The sequence below is a fragment of the Microcebus murinus genome, chromosome X (genome assembly GCF_040939455.1).
Source record: "Microcebus murinus isolate Inina chromosome X, M.murinus_Inina_mat1.0, whole genome shotgun sequence".
Classification (NCBI taxonomy): Eukaryota; Metazoa; Chordata; class Mammalia; order Primates; family Cheirogaleidae; genus Microcebus; species Microcebus murinus.
In genome coordinates, this window is record NC_134136.1 from 8,792,420 (window position 1) to 8,815,616 (window position 23,197).

The window sequence follows — 23,197 nt, forward strand, 5'->3', positions numbered from 1 at the left end:
TATGATCTAACTAGAATATCTCTAGCTTTAAGCCTAAACCTAGCTCATGACTCTCCTAGAATTAAGACACATTTTACATACACAATATACTACCCTTCATAGTTTAAAACATTTCTTAAGGCATACTTTGGCCATTTTTCCATTAAATTAATCCCCTATCTAAAGGCCATGCTTTCACAGCTTTGTATACAAGGGCTATCTGGAAAGTATCCAGCCATGTAATATGAGTTGTTATATTAACTATGGCTGGATACTTTCCAGACAGCCCTTGTATGTGTGCATGTATCTATGTATAGTCATGTGCCACATAATGTTTTGGTCAGTGATAGACTACATATACGATGGTGGTCCCCTAAGATTACAATACCATATTTTCACTGTACCTTTCCTATGTTTAGACACACAAATACTCAAATACCACTGCATTACAATTGACACAGTATTCGCTACAGTAAAAGGCTGCACAGGTTTGTAGTGCAGGAGCAATAGGTTATATCATACAGCCTAGATGTTTAGTAGGCTACACTATCTAGCTTTGTGTAAGTACACTCTAGGATGTTCACCCAATGCAAAATTGCCTAACAACATATTTATCCAAATGTATCACCATTGTTAAGTGACACATGACTGTATATACAAATTTTTCTTTTCCAAATGCAGTTTGATTTTGTCAATTACTAACAGTTAAAAAGCAACATCAATAATGTAAACACAAATGTAAACACACCCTATATCTATAGCTGATGATATAAAAATGTTCAATAAGAGTACATGAAAAGATTTTCAACATCATTTATCATTAGGTAACACCAAATTAAAATCACAACAGATATCATTACACATCTATTAGAGTAAAATAATTTTTTTAAAAATATGACAATACCAAGTGTAGGCAAGGATACAGAGCAACTGGAACACTCATATGTTGCTGAGGGAAATGCAAAATTGTATAGTCACTTAAGAAAACTGGCAGTTTCTTACAAAGATAAACATAAACTTAGCATATAACACAGCAATTGCAACCCTGGGTTTTCATTTCACTTAAGTAAATACCTATGTTCACCCAAAAACTTGTACATGAATGCTTAGAGCAGCTTCAATTTTAATTCTCTGGAAACAACTCAAATGTCCCTAAACTGGAAACAGCTAAACAAAGTATGATACATCCCTACAATGGAATATTATGCAACAATAAATGAGAACACACTATTGACATATGCAACAACATGGCTGAATCACAAATGCATTTCACTAAGTGAAAGAAGTGAGACTAAAAAGGCTATAAGGGGCCAGGCGTGGTGGCTCAGGCCTGTAATCCTAGCACTCTGGGAGGCCAAGGCAGGAGGATTACTCAAGGTCAGGACTTTGAAACCAGCCTGACCAAAAGCAAGACTCTATCTCTACTAAAACCAGAAAAAACTAGGCAGGCATGGTGGCTCATGCCTATAGTCCCAGCTACTCGGGAGGCTGAGGCAGGAGGACCACTTGACCTCAGGAGTGTGAGGTTGCAGTGAGCTATGATTATACACTGTAATCTAACCAGGGCGACAGAGCAAGACTCTGTCTCAGAAAACAAAAAAAAACCCTCTCTTTCTTTCTCTCTACACATACACACAGAAAATTTTTCCTACCTCACATTAGTTTCATCATTAAATTCTTCAGCCCACTTCTTCCTTGACTGTGCAGTAGTAGAACCATCTAAACGGTAATAATCAATGTTTCGAAGCCACTTCCCTTCACCTGAAAATTTGACAAAAAAAAAAAAAGCACAAAAGGGATTTGATTAATTGCTCTGCTAATATTAGATTTTCCTCCTCGCTAAGTATTTAAAAGTGGGTTACATATAAATATTCTATTTGTATAGCAAAATACAGTATATACTTTTCTTAATCAAGGAGTAATTATATAACAAATAAATTCACCACAGATTTCATTCAAATAGATATTGACGAGTACAACTATTTTTAAAACCTATTTCATCTACATGAGAATTTCTTAAAAGAGTTTTCTTGATTAGAATCCACAAGAATATGATTAAATCACATTTTGCTTGTGAGGCTTGCTTTTAATTAAATCTATAAATGGCCAGGTTTTTCCCCTTCTTAACAACTTGATAATAATCAGATAAAAAATAGAGACAAAGAATGTCTTTATTCATTCACTGAACAAATATTTACTGAATGCCTACTATGTGCCCCAAACTATTCTACAGGCTAGCCACAAATGTCAGCATATGTTACCATTTCATGAGTATCATTTGTGTGTGTGTGTGTGTGTGTGTGTGTGTAAAGCATTGTAACTTTATAAATTGGTGATCTAATATGTCAATTTTAGACAGGTGAAATTTTACTCAATACTTGTATTGATATTAAAATACCGAGGGATTAAGTTAAGAGTTTATGATATTTTCATATTGTATCGTAGATAATTTCTATCCTAATTCTTTAATTGTAAACACAATACTACTATTCATCATCTAAGCAAAATTCGATTATAATGCCCTATCGTAGAGACTTAAAGACAGGTTAACAAAACTGAGACTTATATCTTTTCAGTAAACTCTTTAAATTTAGTATGTTAGTTAAAAAGATGCTTTTCCACACATTGATTACTTACTCATGTCTTTACTGATATTGAAAACCTAGAATTTCCTTGCTACAAATTCAGTAATGTCTAGGAAAGTAATTTTATTTATGATTTTCATTTCTTTCAATTAGAAAAAAGGCATATACATCTAAGGAAAAAAGAATTTGAGACAGATGATTGGATAAAAAGGTAAGAGGCTAGAGTCATATTTGCATTAATTGTTCACTCTAACTGGATAATTAAGGTAAATATGCTAATCATAAATGAATTAAAAATGATATGACTATTCTAAAAAGCATTTCAACATACTCACCTTTTGTGATAATGCAAATGAACAATCTCTAATAATACTACATGCATACATCCAACACTTACGACCTGATAGTCAATACAGGTTACTGGTTAAGAACACAGACTTTGGAGTGAGACTCCCTGAGTATAATCTCAGTTTCACCATTTACTAACATTCTCACTATGGCAAGTAATTAAACTCCTGTGCCTCAGTTTCTTTTTTTTATTTGCCTCAGTTTCTTTATCTATAAAAATGGGATAATCAGAGTAACTATTGATTGCACGGGGCTGCTGTAGGGATTGAATGAATTAATATTTTTTAAAAACTCACTTAGAATAGTTGTTATAAAGTACTTAAAAGCTTATTGAGGTCAGGTGTGGTGGCTCACACCTATAATCCTAGCACTCTGGGAGGCCAACGTAGGAAGACTGCTTAAGGCCAGGAGTTCGAGACCAGCCTGATCAAGATAGAGACCTCCCATCTCTACAAAACAAAATAGAAAAATCAGCTTGGCATGGTGGCACATGCTTATCTCCGGTGGCTGATGGCTTGAGCCCAGGTTGCAGTGAGCTATGATGAGGCCACTATAATCTAGACCGGCAATAGAGCGCGACTTGTCTCAAAACAAACAAACAAACAAAAAACATCACCACAAGCTTACTGAGCACTTAGTATTATGCAAGATCCCATAGTAAATTATACCTATCTCTATTATGGCAAATATTATGCGTGCTTGATCCCCCTTAATACCACGTAATGATTTTCTGTAGTACCCGTTGAACCTAGCTCAGTGCTCAATACACAGTACTAGTGGTAGTGGTAGTAGTAATAGTAGTAACTCAGAAGATAAACCAACCTGACTGATAGGTAAAACAAATGTTTGCTAAAGACAATTTATAAAATTAGAAATAAACTAGCAAGCATATGAAAAAAATATACAATCTTATTAGTTGTCAGAAAAATATAAATTAGAACAATGTGAATTGTTTTTACCCATTGTTCTAAGATAAAGACACATGTAATTAACACTACTAGAGGTATACATATTAAAAGGAACATTTTTCCATTTACTGATGGTGGCAGAGATAATGAAACACTGCCAGAACAAAGAATCTGAGTAATAAAATACGTAATGATAATAGAAAAAACATATTTAAGTGAAGATTATTCTTAACTGTAGTCAAATCATGGAATTACACATACACACTACACATATATATGTTAAAATAAGCCAATAAGGGATGCTAGAAACAAAAAGGGAGAGGATGAGAAGGACAAAAGGTGCTAGTGTATACCTAGCACTGAAATGTAAGGGGCACATAAGCAAATGCATCATTAGTGCATTATTCTCTATGTAAACAAAATGAGGGAAGATCCAAATAAGGGTAATTTATTTCCTTGCCAGTTCAACAAGTATTTATTATAGATCTACTACATGCATGTCAAGCTTAGTGCTAGACAGAGATGCAAAATGAATAATAGTGAATCTGTGCTCAATGACAGATTTTTTTTCCTTTTTTGTTTCCAACATGCTCCCCCCAATGACAGATAAAAATCCAATACACCATGAGGCACTCTGGGAAGCCTTGTTATCTGGTCTTTTACACCCCATCACCCACTTCTCATAGTCCCTGGCAAATATTATTCTACTTTAAGTCTCTATAAATTTCACTACTCTAGGAACCTCATGTAATACGAATCATACAATATTTGTCCTTTTGTGACTGGTTTATTTCACTCAGCATACATTCATGTTGCACCATGTATCAAAGTTTCTTTCCTTTTATCCATTTATCTGTCAATGGATACTTGAGTTGCTTTCGCCTTTTGGCCATTGTGAATGATGCTGCTATAAACATGGGTGTACAAATACCTCTTCAAAACTCTGCTTGTGAAGTGAAAGAAGCCAGTCATAAAAGACCACACATTATATGTTTCCATTTATATGAACAGTACAGAATAAGTCAATCTGTTAGAGACATAAAGTAGATTAGTGGTTGCTTATGTGTGAGGGAGTTGAGTAGAGGAGAGGGAAATAATAAAGGGCTCAGGATTTTATAAGGTGGTGATTAAAATGTTCAAAACTTTCAGAAACAAGATCTACAGGAAAAAAAAAATGTTCAAAACTGACTTGTGGTAATGATTGCACATATCTGTGAATATACTAAAACCTTTGAATTTTATACTTTACATAGGTGAATTGTACAGGATGTGAATTATACTTGATTAAAGCTGTTTAAAATGGCAAAAAATTTAATTTATTCTACAATTGCAACAATGAAGACTATTTTATTAGGGATTTTTGTTAACTAAGTAGATTTTTGCAGCTCTTATCACCAAAAAACACTACGTGAGATGATAGATATATTAATCCACTTCACTACAGTAAACATTTTACTATCTATATATATCCTGTAACATCATGTTGTAAACCTCAAATATACACAATAAAAATCTGTTAAAATGTTTGTATGATATGCTTAAATGAGTATTTTAAAATATATATATATATATATAAGTATTTGTAGCTCACCTTTATAAATAAGAGGTTTATCTTTATCTTCTGTCTTCTCCCTACTAGCCAATTCAAGAAAATCTTCAATCAAGTCCAGAGATATGAGGGACTGGCTGAAAACAAGGCTAAAAAAACAGATTAGTGTTCGTGGATTAGAAGATTCACCAAGTAAAGATATCACTTCTTCCTAAATTGATATACAAATTTAACGCAATTGTAATCAAAATCCCAGCAGGAATTTTTGTGTAGAAATAAGATGATTATAAAATTTATACATGAATGCCACATATAGAGTAGCCAAGATAATTCTGAAAAAGAAAAAGTTGGAGGCCTAACTCTACATGATTTCAATACTTACAAAGGTAATCAAGACAGTGTACTAATGGTAAAGGGCCAGGCAAAGTTCAATGTTCTGTTCCATTGAACTTGCCAGAGTCCAGATACAGAGCCACACTGTATGATTAATTGATTTTTGACAATAGGGCACAGGTAATTCAATGGAAAAAAGGACAGTCTTTTCAACAATGGTCTAGGCAAAACTGGATATCCATATGCAAAAACATGGACTTTGACCTAAAGCTCATACTTTATACAAAAATTAACTCAAAATGGAGCATAAATCTAAATGTAAAATGTAAAAACTACAGAATGCTTAGAAGAACACATAAGAAAATCTTTGTAACTTGGATTAAGCAAACAACTTTTTACACATAACACAAAGTATGACTGGTTAAAAAAAGTTGATAATAAACTTCATCTGTTTAATGAATGTAAAAAAAGTTTTTCCTATTAAAAGTATTTTAGTAATTTAAAATTATATGCATTCTGTAATACTTTGTCATTCCATTTCAATTATGTCCCAAATTCCTGATTCTTGATCCTAGCAGTTTTCTAAGTCCTTTTTAGCCATGAAAAAACTATTTGTTCACATGAAGTTTTATGTGGAGTTAAAATAAAATAAATAATAAAATCAAGCTGCTTTAGGCACTATGGGAAAAGAAGTAAAAATATGTGTTCCCTCACCTTTTGATCTAAGGTCACCAACTTGCAGGGGCTCTGAGAAAGTTTGCAAACCACTACTCTAACCTAACCACTACTTAGTGAGAAGTAAATGGACATAATTACCCACTGGAAATGAAAAAAATGAAAGAGAATGTAGGAGGTCTCCTTCTCTCCCTTATATATGCAAGCAAAAGTAGGTCAGTATCCAAGAAACTACATACCTGTGACAAGCATGCTTTCTTTAAGTTTTGTTTTGATTCTGAAAGCTATCCTATAGGAGAGGGAAGTGCTTATATGACTCCAGAAGATCTTCAACACATATTGCTAGATGTCTTCAGATTTAGTAGAACTAAAAGGAACTAAAGCTATGCAATATCTATTGGACTTAAACACATATGCATCTTCTATTGTATGGCTTTCTAGGTTCTGCACTGTTGGAGTCTACTATCTCCCAGTTTCCTACTTCTAGAATGCTGATAAAGAAACAAACTGACTCCTGGTGCTTAGCTTAAAGCAAAGGCTGTGCCTTAACCCTTTAGTATTTTATCTTTTCTAGAATCAAAATTTCATTGAGTTGATTCTTTATGAGCGATAAATTAAGTTCTTGACAGTTTCTATAAGTGGGAAACTTAACTTCTTAGAGATACTAATTATTTCATTGGAATTAACCTAGAATTTTGGTTACTATGCTGGAAAGAGGTTGAGCTGAGTCAGTTAGCAATTAAGGCTGTTTCTGGAAACCACTGAACTTAGACAAGTCTCATTGTGAGAAAGGTAAAGAGCTGTTAGGATTAAATGTCTATATACTAATGGTTATCTGTGTTAACCTTTTCTAGTTACAGACAACATGAAGAACTATTGTCTTGATTGATAATTCTCATACCTGCATAAACCATTTTGGTTTTATCTATTTTATTAATGATTCACATGAAAATATACTTATCAAATTTACACATAACAAGAAGCTGGGAATAAAGATTCAATCAAAATTAACATTTACATGACAGAAAAGAAATAAGTCAGAAGGGCTGAGCTGAAATCAGTGGTGTACTAGAGTTGGCTGTAACTACTCTGAAGTAGGAGAGTGGATTGTTAGCATCTCCTCCCACCTCTGATGTAATGCTGGTAGCTTGTAATTGGCTATGGTGGGAATATTTACACCATGGAAATAGCAAATGCTACAAATCAAGGCATTTCTTTTTTGTTTGCTTGCCTTCTCTTCTTCTTTTTCTTCTTTTTATACTTATTGTTATTATTATTATTATTATTATTATTTTGGGGAGGGGGAGAGCCAGTTGTTAAACATTTAATAGCACATTAGCTAAAATCACTAAAATTTGTTTATCTCTTGCTTTCTGAAATATCAAGTTTTCATTTGGATTCAAAAGATCCGCTGTGCAAATAGAGAATGGGGGGATCTGATTTGACAGCAATTCTTCTAGAATAGAAGAGTCTTAGTTGATCACGTTCAATATGAACCAATAGTGCTACTTAGATATTGACAAAATACCTCTATATTGGACTGCATGAATGGAAGTACAGGGTCCAGAATATAACTCTGTGTTAATAAGAACCCAGTTGAAGTGTTCTGTTTCTGAGACTGTGAGATGGGTGCTAACAAACTGAAGTTTATTCATGACGATGTGGTCAGGACTGAAATTATGGCATACAAAGAACAGATCAAGGAAATGAGAGGAAAAGGCTAAAAGTCACAAGAGGGATAAACACCACTGTCTAAAGAGAAGTCAATTTAAGTAGTAGTTGTGATGTCTGAAAACTTCTCTAAAATGCATCAAGAAAATAAGAAGGAAAAATAGAGGGAGAGAGAGTTAAAAAGATAGATGTATGATAAAGAAAGTACAGTAAAATGTTAATTATAGAATCTAAGTGATGGGTATACTGGTAGTCACTATAAAATTCTTTCCACTTTTTAGGATGTTTACAAATTTCCACAATAAAATGTTAGACAAATAAAGAATAGCACTAATCACAATTCTCAAAATACAGTTTTATAGTGTTAACATTGATAATATCTATGAGTTCGGCTTATAACTAAAAATAAGAATAAAAAATAAGTAGTAGATACATTGTACTTTAGATGAAAGGGGAGACAGCCATAGGGGTAAGGCCTAAGCTAAAGATAAGGACACATATCCTAACAATTTGAAGTATTCAACTATAGGGAACCTTCTGAAATGGCAAATATTCTATCATAGGAGAGGCTAGGAGGACATCTATTATGAACATGGTAGAAGAAATTCCTGCCCTGGGTAGGAAATTAAAAGACAACTAAAATCCTTCTCCCATTTTAAAATTCTTATATAGAAGCCAAGTAAAAATTAATTTTAAATCATAGAAGTTGACAGCAAAAAAAAAAGCATGTCTAACAACAATAATCTCATCTGACCTTTCAGGAACTCTGAACTCTAATATTCACTTCCCACTTGACATTTCTCAGGATATCTAATATGCCTCTCAAACTTAACATAGCCAGAGCAGAACTCTTTATTTCCTCTAATATTCCCTAATCTTCTCAATCGTAGTAAATAATACCATAATCCACCAGCCACTGAAGATGGAAGCCTAGGAGACATTCTTTGACTACTCTCTCCTCCTTACTGCCCTGTATTTAATCTATCTAACCATATTATTTCTACTCCAAAACATACCCTTTGTCTACACTACTACCACTGCAGTGGTATTAATAGTACGCCAACATCATCCCTTACATGAATCACTTGTTTCTGTGTAAATAAAGTGGCAATATACATCCAAAATAACTTTTAATGAGCACTTACTAGGTGCCAGGTATAGTGGTTAATAAAAAAGCATAAAACAGTCTGTGTCTTCAAACAGCTTACTATCCAATGGAAAGACATGTAAACAGGTACATTAAAATGCATTAAGAGCGTTAAGAGTAGAGTACAGGTATATTAAAAAATGGTATTGGAATGTAACAGAGGGTTTTGCCTCTTTCTAGGAAGGTTAAAGAAATCCAGTTTGATTTTTTTTAAAGATAAAAGATTATTTTAGTTTAGTCTTATATTAAATTATTGAGAGCATCACAGATACTTTTTAAAACTGTTTTATAATCAGATGTTGAGACCTTGCAACAGCCTAGACAATAAGTCTGATTCAGAACCTTAAAAATATGTTTTCTGAATAGTAATTTTTTTTTTATTTTGGCATATTATGGGGGTACAGATTTTAAGGTTTCAATAAATTTCCCCCCCTCCCCCCTCTGAATAGTAATTTTAAGGGTAAGATTGGAGGTGGAGGTAGAGATGCAGAGAAGGGAATGGTGGCACAAATGTTAAAAGTAAAACAGGAACAAAAAAAGAAAGGAAAAATGATAAGGAATAATCAAACAGGTGAAATAAAGTCTGAGAGCTGTCCACTAGATTTGGGGATTAGAAGGTCACTAGTGACTTTAGGGGGGAGGAAATCTCAGTAAAGTATAATAACAGGATAGAAGCCATACCACATGGACTGAAAAATAATTTTGAAGATGGCAAAACACAGATATCAACTGAAAGCTAGACTCAAGGAAACAAGCTCAAGGTGCAATAGCTAAAAGCAGAAAACAGCACTGAAGAAATAATCTAAATATTCAGTCAGAACTAGTGGCTTACAAGGAAGACAGTTGTTTGTACTGGCCTAGCACTATAATAACCAAAGAAAACACATATCTTTAGAAAGAAAAAAAACATAATAGATTTGTTCAAATAAATTGTTTAAGCAATAGAAAGGTTCTCAAAAGGTTCGTTTATATAATAAATATAGGAAAGCACTTACACTTTATCCCCAATTTCCTCTGCCATTCGAAGAATTTCAAAGAGAAGTACCATTTTTCCAGAATGCTCTAAAACCTCAGCATCAGCATCTGTAACAAAATCTTTGTACCAATCTGGAGCTGGGCTGCTTGGATTAGAAGAGGAAGTAGCTTTACCTAAATAAAATAAATGGAATATAAATAAGTAGGTAAATCAGGAAAGAAAATGAAAGTGAGCAAGAGAGACAGAAATAGATCAACCCAAAGAAACTAAGAAAGAAAGAGACTGATGGAGATTTGGGAGAGGGGAGAGAAAAAGAGACAGGCAGGAATGCATGCATGTAGCATGAAAAGAGAGACCACCCCCAGAGAGAAAGCTCTAGACAGAGAAAGACAGATAGTAAGTAGGGGAGGGAGGTTGAAAGAAAAATAGGAAGGGTGGTGATAAATGCCAAGTGAAAGAACAAGCAAGAGATGAAACCTGAGAGAATGTAAGTGTGAGAGGCAGACTCTGGGGAGAGGGGTAGGGGGGCTCAGAAAGACAGAGACCCCAAGAGATAGGAAACCCTCCCAGGCCCTGAGAGAGTAATACCCCTCAAACATACCCCAAAAGACAGGAATCAACAGAGATAGAGAGATTCAGAGATCAAGAGAAAAAAGACCTTGAGAGAGGAAACATTTTACTGTGCTACTATGATTCTGGAAAACGTAAACAGGAATGGACGCCAGAATTGCCATACCATGGTTAAATGATTTTGTCCTTACATATTTTCCCCACAAACTATCACCTAATCTATTAAAAGATTTAAATATAAATAATTTAATTTAAAATAAGGAAATGTACATGTTTAACCTGTTTATATACTTTCTTAATTGATTTTTAACACTAAGTACTTTAAAGTTATATTTTTGTTACAAAAATTTAAATACTCAGAAAAGCAGATGGAATATAATGAACAGCTATGTTTCCACATCCCATCTTCATCAAATATTAGTACTGTTAAATCTTCTTCTGATACAGTTGAAGCCTAATGTGTGACCCTACCCAATCCCCTTCTCTTTCCCTCGCTCCTTTCCCTTGAATTCTGTTTACCATTTCTATGCATGTTTTCATATTTTTACTAGTAATGCATGTGTACCCCTAAACTGTACATCATCTTTGCATGTTTTAAAACCGTATAAATGGTACCATATTATTTGTATCCTGCAAATAACTTTTTCACTCAATGTAGTTTTTTACTCAAAGTGATACTTATTCAGGCTTGTCATGGAGCTCCCATATAATCATTCTAACTGACATGTAGTATTCCACTGCATGAATAATATACCATCATTATTCAGTTCTCCTGTTCACAGATGTCTAGGTTGTTGCTTATTTTTGGCTATTATGAAATAACTGCAATGAACACTCAATGTTGTTGAGTTATATTTTTCTTGAACACCGTCCATTTTATCTAAGTTTAAAATTCTCTGACATAAAGTTATACTTATGATTTTTAAAATATAAATTTAGACATACTTATTTTATAGTCTTTATCCAATAAGCTCTATTATTCAAAGTTCTTAAAAATCTAATCATGCTATTTTGTTTTGTGTGCTAACTTTCCTCAGGTTGACTATTAACACTTTTTGTTGCTAGCTTTTCCTAAGGTTGTTTTCTCAGGTGTAGCTATACTCTGAGACTCCTGGGTAGTCTAGGTTACGGTCATAGATCTCCAGAGTGACTCTCTATTTGCTTCTGCCAGGTGCCTCAAGGGATTATCAACCTATGATTACTTTTGAAGTTAATATTTCAGCTTGGGATTCTTAGACTATATGAGTCATATAAATCCAAACCATAAAGTATGTAAGATCAAGGCACCAGTGAATCTATTTTCTCCAACTAAGAGCCCAAGCTGAAACACATAAGCTTCCCTGTCATCTCCCAAATTGATAAGCATTTTTTTTGGTATCCTGTTCTTCCATGGAATATGTACCCTTTAAAGGCATTCAGCTTTAAGAAGGGGTTTAAGAACTCTCCACCTTACAAAGGGCTTGAGGCCATCTTGTATCCTGTCTCTGGGTATGTGAAAACCAATGTCACTTGTCTCAAGACTAGATATCCCTAGGGCTTCCATGGCATACCTTCTTGACTTTACCATTTTGGTTCACAAGTTTCTTCTTTGTGTCTGGGCCCTGGTGATTTCCATTACTTTTAGAGAGCTCACTGTGCATCTGTATTCAAACCACAATGAATTACTGCTTATACATGCTACATACTTGTACAATTCCACACCTTCCCTTGAATTTCTTATATGATGTTCTCCCCTCTTTGCTAGGCAAAATTCTATTCATGCCTTACTGTCCTTCTAGTCAACTCAAATTTCATCATTTCAAAAGAGCTTCCACACAGGATGGCCCTTGGCTGGTATCTGGGAACATGAATGGTAAAAAGATCTCCCTCATACTGATATAAAACTATCCTTGATAACAGTGGCTCACTGTGCCTAGATTGTTTGTATAAACAATATGTTTTATTCTGAATACCTGCTTTCCTTGAGAGAATCTGGAATTTGCTAAGAGCCAGGCAGACAGTGCCTAGGTGACCACTCCCCAGTAAAAACCCTGCACACTGAGTCTCTCTACCTAGTTTCTCTGATAGACAACATTTCATATATGTTGTCACAATTCAATGCTAAAGAAATTAGCACATCCTGTGTGACTTCACTGGAAGCAGACTCTGGGAAGTTTGTACTTGTTTCCTCTTGACTTTTACCCCACGTGCCTTTTCTCTTTGCTGATTTTGCTTTGTATTCTTTTATTGTAATACATCATAGTCCTGAATATGACTACATGCTGAGTCCTGTGAGTCATTCCAGTAAATCACTAAGCCTAGGGGTGGTATTAGGGATCCCTGATACATAGAGCAAATGTTGACTAAACTCTTTTTTACAATTAGTCAACAGGTCAATAACCAGTACCTTTGGGAAATTCTGAACTTCCACAGATTACACACAGCTTCAGTAACTGTTACTCAAATGTATTAAAGATACTTTATGTAAGGTGAAAATATCAGAACTTAAAATATGGTGGCAGAAAGTAAAAATGTGGCAGCTGGGTAAGAGTCTCAAGGCTTAGGACGGGTGACAATTTCTGTGCAAATATAATAGATTTCATTTTAATTTTATTTCTATTGGCTATAATCACAATATCTTACAGTAATGTCTTGAAAAAGTGATCGAGAGAAACATGGGCTACTCCAATTAATATTAATAAATATCTGAGTATGTATGTTTTGTGCTGAACTTTCTTATTTCTTCATCCACATGGATTAATCATGACTTCTTTTGTAACTCTGCTATGTATATATACAGGACAAATAACAATGAATGAATTAGTTAATTAAAGTCATTACTTAAATATAAACTCTGGATATCACAACGTCTTTAGGTGGTACAGCAAAAATGAAATACAGAACAAATACAAGGCTGTGCCTTTACCCTTAATGTCTTGATGCATCTTAAATATTTAAATAAAAGGTAGTTTATTGCATTTGCAGCAAGATAACTATAATTTTAAAAAGAAAGTAGTATATCAACAAACTATTATGTGTATATATAGTAGTAAAATGGTAAGCTCCATGAATGCATTTTGTTCACTGATATAACCCAGGTCTCTAGAATAGTACCTGGGGCATAGTAAGCATTCCATAGACATCTGTTGTGTGAATATGGTGTATTAGTGCTAATATTATGGCCCTATATCATATACAATGATTCTGTAACAAAAGTTTATATCCATACAATTAATTACATACATTTTAAAATGTAAATGCTTATTAATGAAACTTTACTATAAAAATACTGAAGTAATAATAAATCTGACACTTTGAAGTTACATAGATTGGCTCATCACAAAATTTTCCTTCTAACTAACTACTTAAAACCCAGAAATGGGGATGATATAAGGCAAACTTTAATGACTTAGGCAAGATGCTGCTTCTCAGAAAAATCAGAAATCTACTGCAATAGAATTAAAGAAAATAGCAACTCTTTGAAGTGAAAATGAAATATGTAGGGAAAAGCATATAACAGCTCAATTAAATTTATCTGCCTATTTAATATCAATTTCAAATTCTAAGTGCAACATTGGTTGGTCCCTTAATACCTCCTATTTTTCTTACATTTACCATAAGACAGTGATATTTTTAAAAGTTATATACTATCACCTAGATATGTTCATATAATATGATACACTGTTTTACATGGAGTTTATTTAGATCTAAAGAACAAAAAATAGATTTTTATCATCTATTAGTTCTAGAGAATGTTTGTGATAAACTACACACGTATATAAGCTGCAAGAAATATAAAATACACCCATATATAAATGGTTTCTATTTACATACAACTAAAATGTAGCATAGGACTATGCACATGGTTGGTCTACTTTTTCTCTCCTATTCACCACAAAATATGACAGAAAACTTCAACAAGAAGTATTTTAAGAAAATCATGCCCAGGAACTTATAAACTTTATTTTTAGTGATGAGATGACAGATGGAGGAATTTAAGAGGAAAAGACAAACTGGGGGGAACAAGGTAGGAGATAAGAGAAACTTTCCATTACCTTAAACTATAACCATTTCTTTACTATTCTGGTAAAAATATTCTTTATATCTAATTGGAAGAACACTGATAGCAAACTGCCTTTCTGGGGTAGCAGGAGAGAAGAAGGAAAGAAATCTTACAGTTTAATTTTTACTATCCCCCTGATTTCTTAAGAGTCACCAGGGTCTGTGGTTAGGCTGCCATCTGTTTATTCCATGGAGGTACTAAAGAGAGAAATGTTTATAGAAGAATCATCAAGGCTAGGTGCGGTGGCTCACACCTGTAATCCTAGCACTCTGGGAGGCCGAGGTAGGAGGATTGCTTGAGCTTAGGCATTGGAGACCAGCCTGAGTAAGAGTGAGACCCCGTCTCTACTATATATATAAAGAAATTAACCAAAAAACTAAAAATAGAAAAAATTAGCCGGGCACAGTGGTGCATGCCTGTAGTCCCAGCTACCCAGGAGGCTGAGGCTGGAGGATCCCTTGAGCCCAGGAGTTTGAGGTTGCTGTGACCTAGGCTGACGCCACAGCACTCTAGTCCAGGCAAGGGAGTGAGACTGTCTCAAAAAAAAAAAAAAAAAAAAATCATCAAGTTAGTTCAGCTGCAGGCCTTAGACCAGCCAAGCTTGTTTGATCACAGGATCACACACTTAGCTGGCTCCCACATCCCTCTTCTTCTTACAGTTACCAGCTTTGTTCCACAATGCCCAAATGCCAAATATTTAGAGCCATTACATTGTTCTCTCTTTAGTTATTTGATATTTCAAATACTCAAATATTAGATACTATCTTTTAAGCTCTGAGATACACGGGCTGTAGGAGGAAAATACAGTTTTAACACTAATCCTTTAACTTATATATGAGTAAAGACAACTTAAACCACTGGGGAGTTCAATCTAAGACTTCCACTTTCATGCACAAGAGTGAAAAAGGAAGCAAAAGAGGTTACACAAACAGTACAGAATACAGGGGAAACCTAAAGTAGACAACAATTATAGATCATGAAGAATTACAAAGAAAAAAGATTAAATGATTAAAATTAGTTTTGTTGTATAACTACAATCACACTTGACTACTTGAAATACTTCCAGTCATTACCACAGAATTAAGTAACAATACTATGTGACTCTGAAATTAGACATATCCAGGTTGGAATCCGATTTCTATCACTCATTCATAAAACTAAAGATATCAACTACATTGCACGGCTATTCAAGAATTCAGTTAGCTAACACAGAGAAGGAAAATCATAGAGTTTGGAAACAAACATGTAAATAAACATTGGGTTTTTTTTCATTTTTCTTTTTTTTTTCCTTTCCTCACAAATACTAGAAAGTGCACAGTGGCTTGCCTATAATTAAACATTCATCAGATATTTGTTTTTTTTTTTTTTTTTTGGAAAGAAAGGTGATGCTGACAGATATTTGTTGTAATCACGTGTACCTGATTATCCTAGACTTTTACCAATTGAGTAAATAAATTCCTTTGAGCCAACTAGTTAGGATAATATATGACTGAAAAAAGCACTAATGACGTGACATTTTCTAAATCAATGTCCCATGATAAAGGCAAAATTCATTAGACTCACTTTCTTCCAGCTTTACAGAAACAGAAGGGTTGTTTCCTGTTTCATCAACATTTCCTTCACCACCTCCTCGAGATCTTGAATTCCAAACTTTAATCACTTCAACATCGTTGTCACTGCCACTTCCACTTGAGCTACTATCTTTTTTCCCCTTTTTCCCTTTTGTTTTCTTCTTTCTAAAAAAAGAACAAATTCAGATTAAGAAAGCATAGTAAAGATACAAATGCCAATTAGCAAAAGACAGTAGGGGTTTAAATGTGTCAATAAAGAACACAAAAAGTATTTAATTTACTTTGTATAATCATCGGAGCTTAAACTCATGGAGGTTTCATCGGAATCTGAGGCTATAAACTCATCCATACTGTCTTCATCAAAATATCCCTAGAGGAAAAAAAAATGAATGTTTTAATAGTTTATTTCAACTTATATTGGAAATTATGATGAGTTTTATTTCATTTAAGACTATGTTAATTGACACGAGCTGAGGAAGGACTAAGAAACTATCATTAGAGGAGACAAAGGAGACATGACAGGATATGACTACTAAATGCAATGAGAGGTCCTAGATTAGATCATGGAAGAGAAAAAGGACATAAGTAGAAACACTGATGAAATCCAAATAAAGTATGTTATTTAGTTAATGTTATTATACCAAAGTTAATTTCTTACTTTTGATAACTTTATTATGGTTATGCAAGATGTTAACATTAGGGGAAACCAGGTCAAATACAGGAGGAACACTCTGAACTATTTCTACAACTTTTCTATAAATATAAAATTATTTCAAAATAAAAAGTTTTTAAAAATGGGCTCGATAAAGATTAACATTGAACACTTCTTCCGTAATTATAAAGCATGCAAGACATATAGAAGTTAAATAGAAATAAGAGACTGAATTAATGTACAACAAAGCAATAGAAATTCTCAATGTACAGTAAATCCATATATCAGCCTTTCTCCTAATATTGTTCTGCTTCCAACAAATACCTTTCAAATAATTTAAGGTTACTCAATTTACCTTATTTTCTTTGCTAATGTAGTCCAGCTGCAAGCACCAAGGATGAGTCCATATTCTACTTAACATCTGAAAATCCTGGAAAAGTTTTGCACCTGCCTTTCCTCTTCCACCTTCACTGCTATTACCTACACCTGATCAAAAGAAAAAACCAAAGTCACAAAAATTCTCTATTTCAATCATGATGTTTCCAGATTAGGAGTGTTAGCCTTATTTGTAACACAGACTTTTTGGCAATGTGGAGAAGCTTGTAAGCTCTCTTTCTTAGAATATAATTTGAGACACATAAAATAAGTAGGATTACAAAAGCAACTCATCATATAGAAATTATCAAAATATTACAGAACAAATTTGTGGTACAGAAATATGTGCTATTTGAAAATAATTCCTTAAATAACAAAATATAGCAGCAGGTCTAATAAGTACCTAAAATTTTGAAGTATTCAGAAGAGCCCAGAACCAAATGGCTTCACATCTGAATTCCACCAAACATTCAAAGAACAATTAATACCAATCCTTCTTAAACTCTTCCAAAAAACAGAATTATAATGAATACTTCCAAACTTACTTTATGAGGCCAATGTAATATTTTTAAATGTTAAATTTAACTTAATAACTTATTAAAATAGCTAAAAGAAAGGATTGTGAATGTTTTCACCACAAAGAAATGACAAAGTGTTTGAGGTGATAGATATGTTAATCACCCTGATTTGATCACTATACAACATATACATGTATCAAAACATCACACTGTACCCCATAAGTATGTGCAATTATTATGCATCAAATAAAAACAAAACTTTAAAATTTTTTCTTATAAAAATTATATCTAGGCCAGGAGTGGTGGCTCACGCCTGTAATCCTAGCACTCTGGGAGGCTGAGGCAGGCAGATCATTTGAGCTCAGGAGTTAGAGACCAGCCTAAGCAAAAACAAGACCCTATCTCATTTCTATTAAAAAATAGAAAGAAATTAGCTGGACAACTAAAAATATATAGAAAAAATTAGAAGGGCATGGTGGCACATGCCTGTAGTCCCAGCTACTTGGGAGGCTGAGGCAGGAGGATCACCTCAACCCAGGAGTTTGAGGTTGCTGTAAGCTAGGCTGATGCCACCGCACTCTAGCCCGGGCAACAGAGTGAGATTGTCTCAAAAAAAAAAAAATTATATTTCTATATCTCTTAATTTTGCAATTTTTACAGAAATATAACAAGTAAAAAACAAAAGAATTAGCAATATTTCCAACACTTAGATTAAAAAAAAAAAACAAAAAACAGTTAACATTTCAGTGTAATTTCCCTATGTTCCCCTGGTCTATTTAAAACTCATCTCTTGGCCGGGCGCGGTGGCTCACGCTTGTAATCCTAGCACTCTGGGAGGCCGAGGCGGGCGGATTGCTCAAGGTCAGGAGTTCAAAACCAGCCTGAGCGAGACCCCGTCTCTACTATAAAAATAGAAAGAAATCAATTGGCCAACTAATATATATATATAAAAAATTAGCCGGGCATGGTGGCTCGTGCCTGTAGTCCCAGCAACTTGGGAGGCTGAGGCAGTAGGATTGCTTGAGCCCAGGAGTTTGAGGTTGCTGTGAGCTAGGCTGACGCCACGGCACTCACTCTAGCCTAGGCAAGAAAGCGAGACTCTGTCTCAAAAAAAAAAAAAAAAAAAACTCATCTCTTATAAAAAAAGAAGAAAAAAAAATCTGACATCATTTTCCCCACTAAAATAAAAAAAATAAAATAAAATAAATAAAACTCATCTCTTGGGTCTCAGCTTAAACTATAAACTATCTTACAAAGAAAAAAACTTAAGAGCAATGGTTCTCAAGCTAAAGGTACATCAAAATCATCTGTAGGACTTATAAAAATGCACGTGCCTGGGCCGTATTCCAGACTCACTGAATCAATCTCTAAAGGGTGGCACTTGGATCCATTCATTTTTAGAGACAAAAGCACATTATTGTGCTCCATTTTGGAGTACTTTTAAGGTTCTGGTGAAATATGCATGACAAAAACATATTGTTCTGACCATTTTAAGTGCACAATTCAGTGGCAGTAAGCAGAATCACAATGTTGTACAAACATCATCACTCTCCATTTCAAACTACAGAGTAAATTATAATGTTTATAATGTGCATGTTATTATAAACTTCTGATACTTGACAGTAAAAGGCAGACTACGGAATTACACTAAAAATGGAATCTAAAAAAATTAATAGGATTTTAGATTTCTTTGAACATCATTAAAAGCCAGTCCCTTATGACTTTCATTCTGCAAATATTAAATATATTATAAATTATCACGAATAAAATTAACATCAAATTGCTGCTAATGTTAAAAGCAAAATTTAAGTGAATTTCTTAAAAGTAAGCACAGTCTGAAAACAGTCTAATGTAGAAACAAAATAATTTTTGGAATATGTATCAGATAAAATATCAAGCTTTTTAAATGCAAGTGAGACAGATAACATTTCAAGAGAAACATTGTGATGGTCTGTACCGAGAATCAAGATAGAGTAGGTGTTAATATAATCATTTATACTTTCATGGATTTTTTTCAAAGGGGCTATTTAGTGCAGGTTATTCTACTTTAAGGAAAATGCCATATTTAGTAAGGGGAAAACCCTACATCCACAAACTGTGAAAGATTCACAGCCCAAGATGATAATTTAACAATCATACCTTTCAGAGGTTAATTTTGGCAATTAGTGCTTTAGAGATTTACTTCTATCAATCATAATAAAAAATAATGAAGCCCCTAAATTCTTAAATATTGCATTGCTCTCAAAAGAATACTTTTAAAACTGATGCATAATATTGGTACATATTTACGTGGTACATGGGATATTTTGTTACATGCATAAAATGTGTAATGACCAAGTTAGGGTATTTAGGGTATCCATCACCTTGAGTATTTGTTATTCCTGTGTTGGGAACATTTCAAGTCTGCTCTTCTAGCTATCTTGAAATATACAATACATTGTTGTTAACTATGGTCACTCTATTCTGCTATTGGGTGTGAGAACTTATTCCTTTTATCTAACCACATTTTGTTCCCATCTAAACTCTCTTTATGATCCCCTCCCTGCCACTGACATACACACACATTCTTTCCAATCTCTGGTATGTACCATTCTACCCTCTGCTTCTATGAGATCAACTCAAAAGAGTACTTTTTAAAATTCCAATATATTATGAGGGTACAAACATTTTGGTTACATTTTATATCCTTGCCTCTCCCTAGTGAGGATTAGAGGCACACCCTTCCCCCACCTCCCACAATGCACACTAGGTCCATTAGTTGTGAGTTTACCCCCCCACGCCCCATCCTTGGAGAATATTACTACCATGTGAGCACCATAGTGTTAACCAGTCAGTACCAATTTGATGTCCAGTACAAGTGGAGCCTATTCTTCAGATCTTGTGTTACCTGACTTCGGATAATGGGCTCAAGCTCAATCCAGGAAAATATAATAGGTGCTAGATCACTGTCGTTTCTTATAATTGAGTAATATTCCATTGTAAACATATACCAAATTTTAATAATCCACTCGTGAATAGACGGGCACTTAGGCTGTTTCCACATCCTTGCAATAGTGAATTGTGCTGCCATAAACATTCGGGTGCAGATGTCTTTATTATAGAATGTCTTTTGCTCTTTTGGGTAGATGCCTAATAGTGCTATTGCTGGATTGAATGGTATTTCTATTTTTAGCTCTTTGAGGTATCTCCAAATTCTTTTCCACAGAGGTTGCACTAATTTGCAGTCCCACCAACAGTGTAAGAGTGTTCCTGTCTCTGCATCCTTGCCAACATTTGTTGTTTTGGGATTTTTTGATAGAGGCCAATCTCACTGGGGTTAGGTGATATCTCATTGTGGTTTTGATTTGCATTTCTCTAATGATTAGATATGTTGAGCATTTTTTTTATATTTGCTGGCCATTATTCTGTCTTCTTTTGAAAAAATTCTGTTCATTTCCATTGCCCATTTATTGATGGGTTTGTTTGATTTTTTCTTGCTGATTTTTTTTAAGTTCTAGATAGATTCTTGTGATCAGCCCTTTATTGGATGTGTAGAGAGCAAATATTTTCTCCTATTCTGTAGACTGTCTATTAGCTCTAATGATAGTTTCCTTGGCTGTGCAAAAGCTTTCTATACCTGAGCTGTTAATATTTGTGACTGGTTACTAAAGACACCGATTCTCCAATATTTGAAAACACTGTAGTTAGCACTTTCCTAAGACAAAACAAAATTTTAAAAGGAAAAAAAATACTAAATAACCTAATTTAGTATCCCTTATTACTCAGAGATTAATGAAATATAGATCTGGACATCCCTCCCTTAAGCTACATAGTAACTACTCTCTCATTGGGATAACTATATTTGGCTACTTAGTTACGGCTGCAATTTTTATCATTCAAAACAGAATGGTATAATAAATGCAACAGCTTCTGATAGATATACAAATGAAAATGCATGCCTTATTTGAACTGATTTTCTTCCAAAAGAAAATTCTGCTTTTTAAGATAACAAAAAAGCAGTTCTATAAAATACTAATATTCAAATACTGTTTTCCCCAAGGCGGAATATTTCTTGAGGTTTATCATCATTCTACTCTGTAAGATGCACTGCTACTGCAAAAATACCACTTTAGCTATTATGAAGTATCACTTTAGTATGTGTGTACATACTTCCATCCTCCTTTATTTTTTTGACCAATTATTATATCCACAATGAGCCAATGTGCACCTTCTAAACTGCATCCCCTAACTAAATCTGGCACATCACTTGGAGAAAGGAACCAGAATAAGTGACCAACAAGTCAGAAATCTCACTCTAGACCAGATTCTAGGTTTTGTTGTGTGAAGAGGGACATCCTCAGGAACAAAGGGATGGATACACACATACACACACACACACACACACACACACACACACACACACACACACACAAAGCTTATTGATTATAAAACAATACCTATTCATTGTATTTTTTTTTATTCATTGTATTTTTTAAAAGCAATAGACAAAGACAAGAAATAAACTAGAAGGTCTTAATAACAAAACCACCCAGAAAATAAACTTCTGTTAACATTTTGGTGTATTTTAGGAATTTCTGTGTATTTTTATTATAACATGGAGAGCATACTGCATGCCCTACCTTCTATTTTGCCTGTTTTGTCTTCAACCTTTGTTATTTTAATAGCTGAGAAACAATCTCATGAATTTAATTTATATGCCATCTATTATTAATGTGGTTGAATATTTTTTACAAAATACTCTGGAATTTTGCATATCTCCTTTTAGGATTTATTCACATTCATAATTTCTCTGAAATAAAAGTTATTTACAATTAAGGGCATTATTCATATATGTTATATATGTTTTTCATTAGTTTGTTCCTAGATTTTAAGTCTATTTTGAATTAAATATTAGTATTTTTAAAATCAGAAATAGTTTATGCTTTTAAGCATACCCATTTATTAAAATGAAAAATTAAAAAATAATAAGTGACATGGTGACATTACCAGGACAGCATTCTTCAGAAAAAGAATGTCTTTATAGAGAAGATGAAAACAACAAAATGTATTAGTTACCTGTTAAGTGATCTAGGTAGTACTGATAGAGCTTGCACTGAATAGGAGTCATTCTCACAGCTAACACATATTCATGTTTTGGAGGCAAGAACTTTGTTAATGCTGTATAATCTTTCCTCTGTAATTAACAAGAAAGAGAATGAGAATTAATCTAAACATGACAGGAATGAACTGCTCTAAGAATGCTCACTGCTTGTAAATAAAACAAACATAAATAAGTAGGCATTAAACATAAAAGAAAAC

The 23,197-nt window shown here is 33.8% G+C and overlaps 1 protein-coding gene across 10 annotated transcripts in view; it reads right to left on the bottom strand.

Annotated features, from left to right (window-relative positions):
• The window catches only part of ATRX (ATRX chromatin remodeler), a 209,824-nt gene that overhangs the window by 49,579 nt on the left and 137,048 nt on the right, over positions 1 to 23,197 (bottom strand). For all 10 annotated transcript variants that reach the window (XM_020285095.2, XM_012755339.3, XM_012755333.3 and 7 more), the window contains 7 exons: positions 22,955 to 23,072; positions 17,362 to 17,492; positions 16,636 to 16,724; positions 16,347 to 16,519; positions 10,191 to 10,344; positions 5,412 to 5,518; positions 1,632 to 1,740 (listed from right to left, as the gene is read on the bottom strand). In XM_020285095.2, the coding sequence (XP_020140684.2) occupies positions 1,632 to 1,740; positions 5,412 to 5,518; positions 10,191 to 10,344; positions 16,347 to 16,519; positions 16,636 to 16,724; positions 17,362 to 17,492; positions 22,955 to 23,072 (881 nt within the window). The remainder of the gene's footprint in view (positions 1 to 1,631; positions 1,741 to 5,411; positions 5,519 to 10,190; positions 10,345 to 16,346; positions 16,520 to 16,635; positions 16,725 to 17,361; positions 17,493 to 22,954; positions 23,073 to 23,197) is intronic.